The sequence below is a fragment of the Eptesicus fuscus genome, chromosome 9 (assembly GCF_027574615.1).
Source record: "Eptesicus fuscus isolate TK198812 chromosome 9, DD_ASM_mEF_20220401, whole genome shotgun sequence".
Classification (NCBI taxonomy): domain Eukaryota; kingdom Metazoa; phylum Chordata; class Mammalia; order Chiroptera; family Vespertilionidae; genus Eptesicus; species Eptesicus fuscus.
Window position 1 is genome coordinate 63,690,116 of NC_072481.1, and position 17,141 is coordinate 63,707,256.

Below are 17,141 nucleotides of genomic sequence, written 5' to 3' on the forward strand. Positions count from 1 at the left end.
TTTTAAAACCTTTAAACATTCATTCTAATAGGAGTTGCTCAATACCTAACAAATCACTTCAAGTAATAACCACAGAGGAAACATAAGCTAAGCAAGTGGCATCATCTTCTCCCATTCTACATTCTGTGGTTTTTGGAACTAAACCAATGACATAAACTTTATTCTCATCAAATAAATATTTTGAGGTATATGTTAGTCTTCTTGCAATTAAAAAATTAATTTCTTAAGACATATAGGTTGATTATTTAAGGTACAAATATGAAAAGCAAAAACTATGTTTCTAATGTTATGATTTTAAATAGCTTTAAATAAGTTTCAAATTATTTTAAAATTTTTCAAATGTTCATCTGTAATTGCACCTACACAACAAAAGAATTTCAGAGCTCAAATAATCAGTCTATTATTTCATAGTTTTGTTTATACATTATGAAGTGACTTGGCTGGATTTTCCATTGAATGGATTGATGGGCTGACAAATTATTTTTTATCTTAAATAGATGGATCTTTTATTAATCCACTAGAGGCCTGGGGCATGACATTTGTGCATGGGGTTTGGGGTGTGGGTGTGGGGGTGTGGGTCCCTCAGCTTGGCCTGCGCCCTCTCACAGTCCGGAACCCCTCAAGGGGATGTCCGACTGTTGACTTAGGCCCACTCCCCCCAGACATCCCCCCAAGAGGTCCTTAGCGCTGCAGAGGAGGCAGGAGAGGCTCCCACCACCTCCGCTGCACTTGCCAGCTGTGAGCCTGGCTTCTGCATTGAGCGTCTGCTCCCTGGTGGTCAGTGTGTGTCATAGTGACTGGTCATTCCGAGTTCGGTCGATTTGCATATTAGCCTTTTATTATATAGGATAAGTATAAATTGACTATATCATTAAAGATTAAATGAAATATGTTACTCTTCATGGCAATTAAAATATTACATTTAGAATGATAAGGGTTTTCTTTTTCCCAGTCAATATTTCACTACAAAATTATCTAAAACAAATTTTGCACTCTGTTTCAATTCATTTGACACTGTTGTGCTAAAAGGCTTTTAAATTGATATATTTTTCTTTGGTCGACTATAACTTATATCCTTCTCCTAACATGACTATGCATTAAGCTTATGGTTTGGTTTGGTTTTTAAATAAAGGTTGCTGGTCTATATTTAGCAGTTGAATTCCTGGTTGAATTTCAACTGAACAAGAAAAACATATAGCTTACACCACTTTACCAGAATTAAGTAACCTTTACAGCCTGCCAATAAAAACCACACACACAAAAAAAGTGCAATATTTGAGCCCGGGTTGTATTCTGGTTGGATGTATTATAGCAACCAAAAATCCAATCACCGTAGCCAAGATACATTTTGGAGACAGTTCTGATCTGTTCTGTATTGTTCAATCTAGAGAATTCTTTCTGAAACATATGGTAAGTTAGTACATTAAAACATTTAAAAAACAACTTACGGGAGGTCCAGTGTCCCCTTTTGGCCCTCTCAGATTCTCCATTTCGAGCATTGTATTAAGATCCTCATCATAGTAATAGTAGTCATAAAGCTCAGTTTCATAGCTATTTTCAATGGGATAAGTAGCATCAGGATCGATTTCACTTTCCTTCCTTAGATCAAGGTGATTATCCACAGACGGCTCATCTGTCACTCTATACAAGGTTGTATTTAAAATCTGTTGCAGTTCCATGAGTTCATTAGTTTGTAGATCTGCCGTGATAGCCTTCTTGCCATTAATAACTGTATCTTGTTTTTTATGTGGAAGAATAGATGGTATCTTCTTAAACAGAATCAGCCCAGTTACTCTATCATTACGTTGTGTTAAATTGCTGGACACATTTGAGAGAGAACTAAATTTCTCCTGGGTATCTGTTCTTGCCTCACTGAGGAGATGATGGGTCATTGACAGGCTGAGATTTGTCTGAGTATGTTCCTCAGTGATTATTTCTTTGTCCTGAATCCCATGGCTCTCAAGATCCACAGCAGAGACATTCCCTGGGTGAAGAGAAGTTAACTGAGATCTTGATGTCTGGTGTTCTTGTTGTGTATATGCTATTGCAGATTCATTGCTGATAATATTCGGAGTGTTTCTGCCTTTGGTAAGTGTGTCTCCTGACAGTATATGTTCACCAAATGGTTTAGGTAAGGGAGCGTTTTCTGGTATCTTAGCGGGTACGATGGTTGTATGAAGAAGGTTTGTCCCAGGGCGGCACTGCTGTTTCATATATCTGCAATAGTTGGCAGATGCTTCTGCAGTAGGAATAATATCCAACTGACATACTATTCCTTCAAAATGGACAGAATCATTGTTCATACTTCCTAAGGTGAACACACTGTTAGAATCAAAGGTCTGAAGTTCCAAAAGAGTCTCTCTGCTAAAAGATTTCTTTCCACACTCCACGAACATTGAGACCAGTTGGTTTCTAATAGTGATGGCAAATGAGTGCCATCTCTCATCATGAACACTATAGCTGAAAAATATAGACTGCTTTCCTCCAAGGTGTACCACTACTTTCTTAGGTAATAACTGAACTCCTAATTGCAGTCTATTTTTATTTCTAATGCTGAAGAGAAATGCATTGTTTACTTTATGTGACTGTAACCCAATTAATAGTGTAAATGGCTGTTCTAAGTGAACTGGTAAAATTTTCCTGAGAGGTGACTCAATGTAAGCATCATTTGTTAAAATGACACCTGATTCTGTTAAATGGACCCCCTGAGGTAGTGGTGTAGATGATGATGGTGCAGCAGTCACTGATGATAAGTGTCTTACATCTTTGCCTCCAAGGCCTAGTTGATGAAGAATATCTATGCCTGGAAATTAAAGAGAGAAAGAAAAAGAAAGAATCTTACTCTCATGCATTCATGTGTTCATATAAATGTTTGAGTATGAGAAAATCTTCTTTGTCTATTATCAATAGTAATTCCTAAAATAAGCATCTTGTATCCATAACTAATTTCCAGGTAATGAGAGATACAAGAGGGCGAGTAAAACATTATATTCTACTAGAGGCCCGGTGCATGAAATTCATGCATGGGTAGGGTCCCTAGGCCTCGCCAGCGATCAGGTCCGATTGGGGCCTTCCAGTTGCCGGCCGGGGCCTTCCTTTGCTCCATGCCGCCCCCTAGTGGTCAGCATATGTTATAGCGAGCGATTGAACTCCTGGTCTCCCAGTCAAACTCCCGATGGGACACTTTGCATATTAGCCTTTTATATATATAGGTAATTTGAAAAATGCACACACACACACACACACACACATGCAAACACACATCTCAATATCCCTAAACCTGAAATTTAATTAATAAATAAGTGTTCTCTCATTTTCCCAATCAATTAGGAATCTTATCTGTTACACCAATGAATATACATGCTCAAAGATTCCCAGATGTCATTTATTTCTTTAATTTAGAACTTAGAATTTGACGACTTCCATGTTAAATAGGAATATACAAAAAGAAATTTGTAATTTGAAAACCAGTTAATAAATTAAATTCACAAAATCCTTTGAACTATAATTTTTCAAGCCATTTTCCCTTCTAACCACCTGGGAATTTACAAGTCACATAACACTTCTCCCTATGCCTAATACCTTAAGTGTATGTTACACATAAAGTATTCAGTCACCTTGATATCTCCTAGACAAGTGAACTTAAGTTTCTATTGCTTGTGATCACCATACTTTCTTTTTCCCTCCAGGTTTCTCTCCCATTTTTTCCTCAGTCCTCCACAGTAATTTTCATACAATCTGTAGACCCTTTTTCAATATTTATGATATAATATAATTTTTTATAATATGGATTTTATGTGATTAGGGATTTTTCCTGATTTATCTTTTATATAATATTACTAATTGTATATTGCTTACCTCCCTTATCTATTACAAACTCTGGTAAGACAGATTCTCTCTGTCTGATTCATTATTGGAGATCTACTATACCTGCCTTGCAAACAGTTCTATAATTTCTGAATGAATGAATTTTCCCCACCAGAAATCTAATCACATGTAATATTTATCTCTAGAGTCCTATAAAATTAAATATCATTTGTAAAGCATAATTAATCCTTTTTTAAAGATATAGAACAGCTTTTTCAGCCATATGATCTTTATTATTTTTTGGGCAATAAATCCACCATCTGTATCTTTGTACATATATAATCATCTCCAAGAAATGTGAAATAATTATTAATTCATAACTATGATAAGTAAGGAAAAAATAAAAGTCTTTAAAGATTATCCAGGAACTTTGTACATCATCTTAGTTTTTCTTTTACAGGAAATTAGGAGCTATTTGATAATTTATGATTATTACAAACAGCAAACATAATGGCAAATGTCACAGCCAAGTCCAACAACTATCTACAACAATGAAATAATTATTGAATATCCCTCTTGCATAATCTAGCAATACAATTAGTGTTTTCTCATTAGAGTGCTTTACAAAACACACAAGTGTTTTAAATTAGAACTTATTTATAAAATAGTTGTAATCTAATAATAGTTTTAAATGTTATAAATGTTTGTATTTAAGATACAAAAATCAGTATCTAAGATATTGAATGAGAGTGTCTCTCAAACTTTTCCACCAAAATATTCCTAACAGCAGTTTAGAATTATATGCTTCTCCTGGGATTTGGGGGAATATTGTAAAGAGGCCCCATAATACACACACACACACACACACACACACACACACACACACAACTTTGACTTCTCATGTTTTTATAATTATATTTATGAAAAACTTTAATTTTACTTCATAATATGGCTATGCTTATTTTAACATAAAACATAAATTACCAGAGTTAACTAGTCCCATCCCCAATCTTCAATAAAAATGTATATTCTGAAACATATGCCATACTTAGTCTGTGATTTTGGGTACTCTTGCCCAATGCGACCTGCCTCAAAGGGTATGTGTATCTCAATGTGAGAAGTAAACTATGGAGGAAACACTGCTACTGTAAAAATCACAGTGCTTAAAGTATATATAATCAGGAAGTATGTGAATGATGCCAGATAGGCTATTGTTACACAAAGGAAGAGTCACACTTATGTGGTATGATATCAAGGGTTGCTCCTTACCCAAAGAAAACCTCTCCTTGCATTTAACAAAACCCCTGCTACCTATTACCTCAAATTTCTGATTCTATTAAAAGAAAATATTTCTGGAAAGAGTATAATTTTAAAACTTTAGAACATATTTTTTTAATATTGCCAAATATTTTATTGAGCATGTTGAGGATTTTTGTAATAGAGATATGGTTTTTTAAATACATTGGGAAATATTTCAAACATTCAAAAATATTTATGTACTAGAGGCCCAGTGCACAAAATTTGTGCACTGGGGGGGGGGGGGCACTCAGCCCAACCTGCACCCTCTTGCAGTCCAGGAGCCCTGTGATCGATCGATTGTACCTGCAGAGGGAGGCCCCGCCCACCAGCCGCAGTGCCGCTGCTGGGTAGCCTGGGCCTCCCTCTTTGGGGCATCACGGAACCCCCCCCATTGATCGCCCTGCTGGCCAGTGGCCTGGGCCTCCCTCTGTGGGGCGATGGTGGGGCCCCCTGACCAATTGCATCACACCTGCCTTGGCTGGCCTGGCGCCAATGGGTGTCATAGCATGGTCGTCCAGAAGGTCATTCCACTATTTGGCCATTTGGTCGATTTGCATATTACACTTTTATATTATAGATAATCTCTATATGCAGCACCTAGATTAAATGTTAATATGTTGCTATATTTGCTACCATTCTCTTTCTTCTTTATATTTATTTGTTTATTTACTTACTTATTTTTAATTAAATTTATTGGGGTAACATTGGTTAATAAGATTACATAGCTTTCAAGTGTACATTTCTATGATTCTTGAAGAAAAACTTAAGTAGAATCATTGTATCAATATTTATGAGCTACAACTGGTCTGTGGTTTTACTCTTATTGTACTATCTTTATCAAACTACAACATTAAAGTTTAATTGTTTTCTGTGACATAGAAGTTTAAATACCTTTACAATTATCTTTTTTTTCTCAAAAGTTAGATAAAACCAAACTTATGTTGGCATTTTCATTGAGAGCTCTTCACTTTCCCAATTTAATGTTAATTGATTTATTCTAATTTTCAACTGCACCTTGAATTAATTTTAGAAATTTATATTTTTCTATGAAGTAATAACTTTCTTCTAGGCTTTCAAATATATTACCCAGATTATCTTCATGTAATATTCCCTAATAATTCCTTTAGTTTTCCTATTTCTGTGGTCTCTATATAATTTTCCAGCATTGGATATTTTGCTATCTTTGTTCTTAAGCCAGTATAATTATATCTATATTTTTTCTATATCATTAATTAATGTATGAATTTATATTCATTAATTAGCTTATTTTGTTTTGGTTTATTTTATTCTTTTTCTAATTTCTGAAGATGAGTACTTAATTCTTTATTTATAGCATTGAAACTATAAATCAGAGTATTGCTTTAGATGTATCCTAAAGATTTTGATATGTAGTATTTTCATTTTTGTTGTTTTTCTAGACACTATGTAACTTTTACGTGTATTTTCCCATTGGCCCAAATGATTTAATTAAAAATGAAAATTTCCAGTTAGAAGGTTTTTTTTGTTTGTTTTCTAACTTAATAGCATTGTGATAATAGTATCTAATCTGCACTTTCTATTTTTGAAACAGCATAATAAATGGTGTTTGATAAGCACTTACAAAAGTATTTCAGGGTATAGAATTTAATATCAGTTAGGTGAACATCACTGTTTATTATTTATATCCTTTATATCCTTATTTATTTTTATACAATTAAAATCTGTCATGTACTAAGAGGTAAAGAAAGTCCCTTACCACTTGCATATCTCGCCTTTTATTTCATGTGGTCATAGCTTTTTGAATATTGATGAATATAGAATCTTAATGCATTTATTAATATTATGAAAATATAGCCATTTATTCATTGGGTATTGCACCTTTGGGAACTATAAAAGAACTGATGTGTGGTTTATAATATTTTTAATATAATTTCTACCTTACCTGGTAGTAAGACGAAGCCCCCTTTTCTCAACTTTCTTTTTGTTTGCATTTGTCTGATATATCTTTGTCCATACTTTTATTTTCACCTACTTTGAAACACTGTGCTTTAGGTAAAGATGAAAGAGTTTGATTTATTTTGTGACCCAATCTAAAATTCTTAATTTGAATGTCAAAATTAAGTCTATTTACATTTATTGACGTGATGATTTATTTAATGTCATTTTACTTTGTTTTCCCATTTTAATTTTTAAGTCTTTCACTGTGTGCTTGTTTCTTTTGCTTTGTTATTGTAGGTAGTTCTTTTGAGATTTAGAAAGTTTTATATTTTTATTATAAGGGTTAACTTTAAAATGACAAATGTTGCCCTAACCGGTTTGGCTCAGTGGATAGAGCGTCGGCCTGTGGACTCAAGGGTCCCAGGTTTGATTCCAGTCAAGGGCATGTACCTTGGTTGTGGGCACATCCCCAGTGGGGAGTGTGCAGAAGGCAGCTAATCGATGTTTCTCTCTCATCGATGTTTCTAACTTTCTATCCCTCTCTCTTCCTCTCTGTAAAATATCAATAAAATATATTTAAAAAAATAAAAAATAAATAAAAATAAAATGACAAATGTATACAATGCCACTAACCCTCTTTATTTGGACATATCTCTTCTTTCCTATGAACAATGTTTCCTTTTTCTCCCTTTCCCTCACCATCTACTATTAGTCAATAGAATTACTTTTTTTAGTATTTACCCTTTTACTGTTAAATATTCTTATAGTATTTTTGTTGGATTTGTGATTTTTGGATAATATTATTTAATTCCCAGCTATTACATATGAGCTAATCAGCAAACACAATCTCCTTCCTTTTTTCCCTCTTTTCCTATTTTTTGGTGGTTATACCATTCCTACACTGAGCTCACCTGGCATTTATATTCTGTTCTGTTCCCACGTTGCCTTCTAATAAATAGAGGCAGTCTTGGGAGTCGTTTTCTTAGTCATTTCTTCTTTGCTGAAGTTTATCCTCTATTAGTTTCCTCAAGAAGAGCTTATGGGAATATTTCCTGAGTATTTGACTTTTTAGAATTGTTTGTTGGCAACTTCATACCTTAAGTTTCATTAGATAAAAATTCTTTACTGATACGTTATTTCCTTGAATATCTTGTGGATATGATTCTACATCCTCAGGTGTTGAATGTTAGAATAGAAAAGTTGGAAGTCAGCTTTTTTTTCTCCTTTTAATTGACTTGATTTTTTTTAACAGCATGCCCAAAAGAGCTGTTCTTAATCTGTTTTTGAAATACAGTGATTTTATTAGGATATGGCTTCATTTTCACCATTCTGGATAAATGTTTCCTGGGACATAGTATTCCCATTTGTTGTGCAGATTCAAGTTTTGTTGTGTTTTGTTTTGGTTTTTACTTCAGTAAAGTTTTCATGTATTATATCCTTGAAAATTTGTTCTATTTTATAGTTGTGGTTTTCTTCAAAAATTCCTCTTATGATTATGTTGAATCTCTAATGCTGTCTTCTATATCTATAATTTTGCTGTAATCCTTGAAAATATGTTCTTTATCTTCAGTCCCATTTGTTTGATTTTCTCATTTCTATCTGTACTTTGTTTCCTACAATGTAGAATCTCTTTGTGCTCCTCCCAATTTTATCTTGCTTTATAAAAAGTATTTTTCCCTATGACTTCTTTTCTGTGTTCTACAAGCTCACAAGTCCTATCATTTTAATGCCTTGCCATCTCCTCCTTTTTCTGAGTTCTTATATTTTGCTTTATGATCTTCCTTCCTAGAGGTGATGTTTTTATATGTGCATTCTAATTTTTGCTGCTTTTACCTACATTATACCTTGTTGTATCTTTCTGTTTATTCTGTGCCAAATGCTTGTAGTTACTTAGTATTTCATAGCCCAACAAGGATGCTGCGGGGAGAAGCCAAAGGGCCATGCCTTTCAAATCTCAAAACCTAAAGGCTCCATTTCAGCGTTACCCGTTTCCTTCTCAAATGGCTCCCTGATGCAGCCCTATCTTCTTCTCTGAATCAAACCTAGTCCAGGGGGACTTCTACAGCCAGCCCTGCTCACAACTCCTAACTCTCCTTCCCCTGTACCTACTCCCATTGGTACACACTTCAGAATAAATCCTTCACCTCAAGACAGATTTTTGCATTTTCTGAAACCTGTCACCCATGAGCCATTTAGCTATTATCTGTGCTTCTTTCTTGTACTTCCTTCTGGGAAGCTTCTGTCTTCCCCAGGTCCTGTGGCATCTGTTTTGTAGAAGGGCTAAAGGTTATATTCTTCAGGGCGTGCTCCTCACCTTTAGGAAGTCTGGTTTTGCTGATGCTTTCTGACATTGTACTATTCACTTTACTCAATATCATCTGCTTTTCTCAGCATATTTTGGGAGTGTGCAGATTATCTCAGTCCCCTGGTTTTGCTGCAAATGGAGTTTTCAGGTTTATCATTTTATCCCCCTTGTTTCTTTTTTGTGATATCCATAAACAGAAGTGGTATTATAATATCTCATGGTTTCAAGTTAATATTTGATTTTAAAAAATCTGAGGCCCAGAGAGATTAAATAACTTGGTCAAGGTCACACAGCTGATAAATAGTAGAAATAGATTTGAGCCAAATCAGTCTGACTTCAAAGTCTACAATCTTGGCCCCCACCATGCTGCCTCACAGCTACCACCTTACATCTCTCTTGGCAAGCCTCATTAATCACAGCAGGATTATCACCTCCCCGCCCCCCCTCATCCACAGAAATCTCACAATGGGGAAGATTCTCTAGGTAGCCATCAGAGTTAGTACTGGAGGTAAAATTTAATTATTATTCTAGTTTTAAGTTTTCATATCTTGGTGTGAATATGTTTAGCAAATTCTTTGAGCAAATGTTGATAGAAAAGACAGTAGAGAGCAGAGAACTCTTAAGGATAGAAGGCACAGATGAAAGTGGGTAGGGATAACAGGAGAAAAAAAAGAAAAATAAAGGCTTCTATTCAGGACAAACTCGTTAACATTAATTTAGGCCTGGCCCTGAATATCACCAAATTGCAAATTTGATGTTAAAGTTAGATATTTACTTTAGCCAATGACTATAGCAGGAAAATACTTAGCTGTCTATCATAAGTTACTTGTTTCATGAGTGGCCCTAACCACAAAATCAATCCAGTTTGTGTCACTAAGGAAATCAGCTACCATTTAAACAAGGCTGATTATCAATGAGATACGTTATTCAGTGTTTTGCATTATTTTTAAAGAATAAGAATAATAGGAGCATTTATTAAATTCTTTCAATGTACCAAGCACAAGTCTCAGAACTTTACTGTATTAAGCCACAAAATTCTCGCAAAAACCCTAGGAGGGAGGCATTATTGTTAACCCCATTGGACAGTTACGAAAACGAAGTCACAGAGAATTTAAACAATTTTCCCAAGGCCAGAATTTGAATGCAGGTGGTCCTCCAGAGCCAATCTCTAGTGTCACAATTTTAGGAATGCGCATTACTAACAGCAGAACTGATTGTATCTCCTTCACCTATTTGCTTCTTACCAGTATATGTAGAATAAATCATGATGTTAGCAGGACAGTGCCTTGGTCTTTTACTGTGAGCACCAAACCTAATGACTTCATCCAAACCATGGTTTCAGTAACCACATATGCTGACTCACAAAACCTCCTTTCTGGGCTTGCATATTCAATTGCCTATTTAATTTATCCAGTGGAGATTAGATGTCCCACAAGCACTTCCAACTCAATATACATATTTTCCCCCAAAATCTGTTGCTCTTAACTTTAGTGCCTCTCTCTGTGAAGAGCCCATGACCCCACCAGCTGCCAGAGTAATTTTTTCACAGTGTAAATTATATCACGCCACTCTCCTGAACAAAATTCTCCAATGGCTTCCTATTACACTAAAAATACAACGCAAATTCTTCACATGATGTGTGAAACCTATGTTATCAGTTCCCTTCTCACCTCTCTGATCTCATTTCCTTTCATTTTATCCCACTTTATCTTACTTTGCTCCAGCTGTTACAGCTCAGTGGTTGAGCTGAGCATAGACCTATGAACCAGGAGGTCAAGGTTCCAGGTCAGGGCACATGTCCAGGATTGTGAGCTTGATCCCTAGTGTGGGGCATGCAGGAGGCAGCCGATCACTGATTCTCCCTCATCATTGATGTTTCTACCTCTCTCCCTCTCCCTTCCTCTCTGAAATCATCAAAATATATTTTTTAAAAAATATTTTTACTACTTTCTATCCTCTCACTCCCTGATTAAAAGATTATTACTTCATTCTAAAATAATTTTTGCATTTTTTTGCATGAAATTGTGTGTGTGCCTATGACATAGTTTATGAGGCTGAGCAGATTAACACATTCAAGGAGTTATAACTTCTTAAATTAGCACTTATAACTGTGAGTTGGTAGCCTTATTGCAAAACTGTCAAGTAATGTGAGTGAATCATTAGGGCCCCCATTTTTAAATTTTTATTTATTTATTGTTGACAATATTAAAGATATGCCCTAATTATCCCCCCCTCCCTCCTGATTCCACTTTTTCAAACCCTTGTTTTCCACCCTTTCCTCTATGGCACCCAATCCCACATGCTACATGTGTAGTAAAGAATTTAAACTTGCCCAAAGAACAGTCCTGTCTTGGCCCTCAGCTCCTGGGAAGGAATCTACAAGCCCTTGAATGTCTTGCCTGATAAATATCTTTGTTTACCTGGGGGCCTTGGGCCATACCAGATAGTCTAACAATGGAATTTATGGTGAAGGCTTTGGGTCATGTGGGATCAGTTCAACCTCCAGAGGGACTGGAGACTGAGATCAGCTACATGAGCAGTTGACCATGTCTATATGACAGAGCCGCAGCAAAGATGCTGGACAAGCACTGGCTGGGTGGCTCAGCTGGTTGGAGCATCGTCCCACACACCAAAAGGTTGCGGATCCATCGCATGTATCAGAGTAACCGATAGATATTTCTCTCACATTGATGCCTCTCTCTCTCTCTCTCTCTCTCTCTCTCTCTCTCTCTCTCTCTCTCTGTGTGTGTGTGTGTGTGTGTGTGTGTGTGTGTGTGTGTGTCTAGTCTGTCTGTCTCTCTCTCCCCTTCCTCCTCTCTCTCTAAATATTAATAAAAATATGTCATTGGGTGATGATTAACAAACCAAAAAAGACTGCACGAGAGTTCTCAGGTGAGCTTCACCGGTTGGCAATATTCCATGCATACTGTCACATAGTTTTGCTGGGAAAGTTGGCACTGGCCATGATTCCCTGGATGAGGACAACTGGAAGCTCCACATGTGGGACTTTCCCAGACCCTGCCCCAGGGGTTTCTCCCTGGGGCTGATTTTAATCTGTATCCTTTTCTGTAATAAACCATAACTATGAGTTTAACAGATTTCACTGAGCTCCATGAATCCTTCTAGAGAATTATTGAGCCTAAAGGTGCTCTTGGGGACCCTCAAACTTGCATTTAGTGTAAGAAGTAATCATGGTCTTGGGGACTCCCTTCCTAATTTACACTAGACCTTATATATTTAACTTTTTAATGATATATCTTTTCACTCCATGGCATTCTTCACTCTTGATACTGATTTTCCTTGAATTTCTTACCACATCAATGCTTATCTGTGATTTTTAAATTCCGATCTTTCAGACCCCCATTAAGTATATCCCTTCATGCCAACTTTACTCATCTTATAAGACTCAGTTCAAGTGTTACCTCCTCCTAAAGCCTTCGATGCAATTTTTGTTTGTTGTTGTTTTGTTATACGCTAATGACAAAGAGTTCCTCTTAGTGTGCAATTAAAATCAATCTTCTAAGCCCGCAAGGCTAATGCTGAGATATAGGCCTTCCAACCTTGCTTGTCTTTCATTTGAACCTTGCATAGTTAGTAGCATTGATATATTATCACTAGTTAGAATTAAAGAAAGAGGGAAGTAGAAAGGGAGGTGGAAGGAGAGAAAGAAAGAAAATGGGGAAAGGAAGTGAGCAAGGATGGGTAAAAGAAAGAGAGAGAGGGAAAAAGGAAAAATCAAGTCTTAGCATATAATAAAACTATGACTCATACTCAAGTATTTGTATTTTACTCTAAATCCAGTTGGTATATAATTGACTCTGTAGTAGAGTAGAGCATATGGCTAAAGAAATAGATACAGGAGAACCAATGGTAACACTTGCTTTACACGTTCAGAAAACTAAAGAACCATTTCACCTGTCAATACCAACATTTTATTGCAAATAGGAGAAACAAGGAAAGTACTAAGTTTATCCCTCAAAAATGTAAGCTTTTTTTTTACATTTCTTAGTAATTGATAGTTTAAAAGACTTTTTTAAAAATTATCCAATTTTAAATAAAATGTACAGAATAACACTTAGCAGAGTTTAATAAATTACAGCATTAACCTTTAGCACTCGGATGTCGAGTGTGACAACACGGTTAGCATTAGAATAAAGGAATCGAGAAAAAAGCAAGCGAGTGCAAAGGGTTAATTTATTATTAAAGAACTAAATTAATATAATATAGCACTTAATCAATCCTCATTGTTAAAAATTTTCATATATCTGGATCAATTAAGCCCCAAAGCTATATTCTTTCTAGCTTGTAGGAAAGGAAAAAAATAAAATGATTGTTTAAAGTAAAATTACCAACGTTGTGAACAATAAAGATTATACAGGCCTCAATATACTTTTCCTTTCCTTGCACATTTATTCAAATTGACTAAATTATTTAGATAATTGCCCCAAATCCACTTTCTATTGTTCTATGTGGTCAAATCCCAATAGTTGGTCATTGCCAGAATTAAGACTTCCCGGCTGCTAGCTCACTGAGTTAAGGAACTAAAGAATGTTATTTAAAACCAACACTTTTATTTTATTTTTTCAGTATTATGAGTATATGGAGGGGAAAAGGATCTGAAGTATTCTTTTCTTTTCTATTAAAATTTATTGTATGTTCATCATGTTACAGGCATACACTGAGCACTTTACATGTGTTATTTCATTTGGTCCACACAACAACCATATTTGAACAACTATTATCTTCATTTTAGAGTTGCTGACAATGAAGCTCAGGGTATTTTAGGTACTTGCTCAAGGTCACATAGCTAGTAAGCATGGGACCCTAGACACAAACCCAGGCTTCTGGCTGCAAAGCACCTGTGCTTTAGCACAGCTGTCACACTGGTTATGTAAAAAGTGGAAATTGTGACTTTAAATTATTCTTGAGAGCTTGTTTGGAGGTTCTAGTAGGGGAGCGCAGCTACTCGTATACCCTTGACTGAAGACAGGTCCTCTCCTCTGGGGGGAAGGTTGTCCCTTCCACTGAGCACGCAGCTTTGGGAGGGATAGGGACACACATGGATCAGTGAAGGAGGAGGGGGACACCCACCTAGCCAGCCAGATCAGCCAAATTAAATCTGGCGATCAATGGGGTGACAGATGTTGCAGCCAGATCACCCTCACATCCTTAAGTTATTCTTAATGTAAATAGCACATCTATTCTGGTTAAAGACATAAAAGCCAACCTATTTATAAAATGAGAAATGAAGCTTTAACCTACATTTAAAATTTTTAATTAAGTGTCCATAATGGGTTTTGGCAGAAAATACTTGGAGTAACTGCAGCTAGAATGAGCTGCTTCTCTGTTAACAATAAACACATTTTGAATTAATTTTCACAGGAAATACTCTTCTGGAGACGAGTATTCTACACATAAGGATTTCTACACATGTGGTTTTCATACCTTGGGATCATGAACCTGAGAAAGCTGTGTATGCTGAGAATGAGCTCCACATCTCGCATGGTGTAAGTTATCATGTAGAGGCGCTGCAGCTATGCCAATCTCACTGGCAGCGAGCCCACCAACAGTGGCAGAGTGCTAAGGAAAGTAGACTGTATGTGATAAGAAAAGGGATCTAGATCTGTCAAATGCTCAGGAAACAGCTTTATAGAATTCATTTCTTTCTTGAAGTAAAAATCATTGATTCATTAAGTTATATCTAAAACGTGGTTATAAAACAAAAACAAAATTTATATTTATTAATAGTATAGTTAAAATGGTTTCCTTAGCTGTGTTAAAACTTAAAAGAGTAACTAAAAACATGGCAAATAACAGATGTTTATCATTGCTCAGTCTTAAAATCTCACTGAAATGAGAACAAGTAAATGTGGTTTCAAAGTACATGGGCAAAGTAAATGGGTAGAAGAGACAATAGCAAGTAAGAGATATCAACAAAGTTTTAAAAGATGAAAAGCAAATGAAGTAGTTACCATAGCTGAAAAAAACTGAACACTAGGGCTTACAGAGGCAGGTGTTAATGACAGGCAGGACAATTTACATAGAAAATTCCTGAAAAGGCTCAAGAATTGAAGGCACCAAATCATTGATACCAGGAGAGAGGCACTGGGGCTTCAAATGAGGGAAGAAGGGAGAGTTGAAAGTCTAAATAAGAAGCTTTGAGAACGTAACAGAAGACTAAAGTAGTAACACCGAAACAATCATGGCAGAATATAGAAGAGAAGCACCATAATGAGAATAAGGGGATTTGGGTAAAATCTACATACTAACTGGTGAGACAGCCCTCTTTGGACCCTGTGGAGAGCTGCTGCAGCGTTTGGACAGGTTCAAGCCTCGGACTAATAAGAGGGCACAGTCCTCTTGTGGCAAAGCCACCTGCAAGTCCCAGCTTGGAGGGCAAAGCCCTACCAGCACAATTATAGCCAAAGGCTATAGTTGTAAGCTTGAACCTATGGTCCGAACCTGTGGTCCCACGTGGCTGAGTGATGTAGGCTGTGGTAGGTGCAGCAAGTAAACAAAGCTTGATCAGGTGCATGTAATTAAGTAGATTTGAAACCCATGAGAATGTTGTACTTTGCCTTGTGGAATCTGGCTATAAAATAAAGACTAGGCTTACAGGCTGTCGTGCTGTTGCTAGCTCTCCATCAGAGAGGACAACGTCCCACCTAGACCCAACTTTATTCTCTTGTCTGTCTTTTCTCAATCCTTCACCATCCCCTTTCAGGCTCACCGAACCTGGCTGAGCTGGCTCGGCACAGAACCCCATAAGAATCTCTTTATATCACTTAACTTCAATAACAGTGGCAACCAGGATTATATTCTACAAGCAAGATATTGGAGGATTCTTCTCTAAGGAAACTGTACAGCTCTGGACATTTGTGGTCCAACAACATGATAGTCAGATAAGACCTACCTCATCACCCTCTTTGTAAAATACAGCAGTTAACAAGCCTACCCATGCAAACAGAGTTTCCAAGTATATTTCTAGTACCTTACTTTTCAGGGATAACACAAATACAACAGACATATAAAGAACATTTCCAACATAAATGTGTAAAAAACAAAGACAGTGAAGGAAGAAAAACAATTCAAAAAAATTTATTCTCATCTGCAGAGTAGATATTGCATTAAAGAATAAAGAACAAGATACTATTTTTTTTTAAAAAGGGGGGACAACTGAAGTGAGAACAATCTTAAAAATTGAAACACAGCAGAAATAAAAAAATTTAAATGTTTGCAATAGTGATTCATGGAAATAATATATAATAGAATAAAAAACAAAGATGGGAAAATAAAAGCTAAAAATAAGGAGCTCAATCCACAAGATCCAATATCTGACCAACAGAATTTGCAGAAAGCACAATTAAATATGTCAGAGAGAAAGAACTGACAAGAGAAAATTACAAGAAAATTAAAGATGTTTTCACATTGAAAGGACTGAGTGCTCAGCACAATAAATTGAAAAAGACCAGTACCAAGGTACATTATTGTAATTTAAAAATATCAAGGACAAATAGATTATCGTAAGGGTTTAAAGAGGAAAATAGAATGCTCACATACAAAGAATCAAGAATTCATATAATATTAGATTTCAATATGTGAAAAGCCAAAAGACAATAGATGAAAGTTTTTAAAATTCTGAGAGAAGAAAACTATTTACAGCCTAAAATTATATACTCTACCAAACTACCCTCAAGCACATGGGTGGGATAAACACATTCTCAGAAATACAATGGTACAAAATGCACCACCTAAGTACACATTTTCAGGATGCTATTGGGTGTTATGCTCCACTCAAATAAGAAAACAGATG

General features: G+C 36.0%; 1 protein-coding gene across 1 annotated transcript in view; it reads right to left on the reverse strand.

The window, feature by feature from the left end:
- COL24A1 (collagen type XXIV alpha 1 chain) overlaps positions 1–17,141 on the reverse strand; it is a 318,617-nt gene that overhangs the window by 286,859 nt on the left and 14,617 nt on the right. Inside the window, exon 3 of the mRNA XM_054721397.1 lies at positions 1,449–2,803. Within this exon, the coding sequence (XP_054577372.1) occupies positions 1,449–2,803 (1,355 nt within the window). The remainder of the gene's footprint in view (positions 1–1,448; positions 2,804–17,141) is intronic.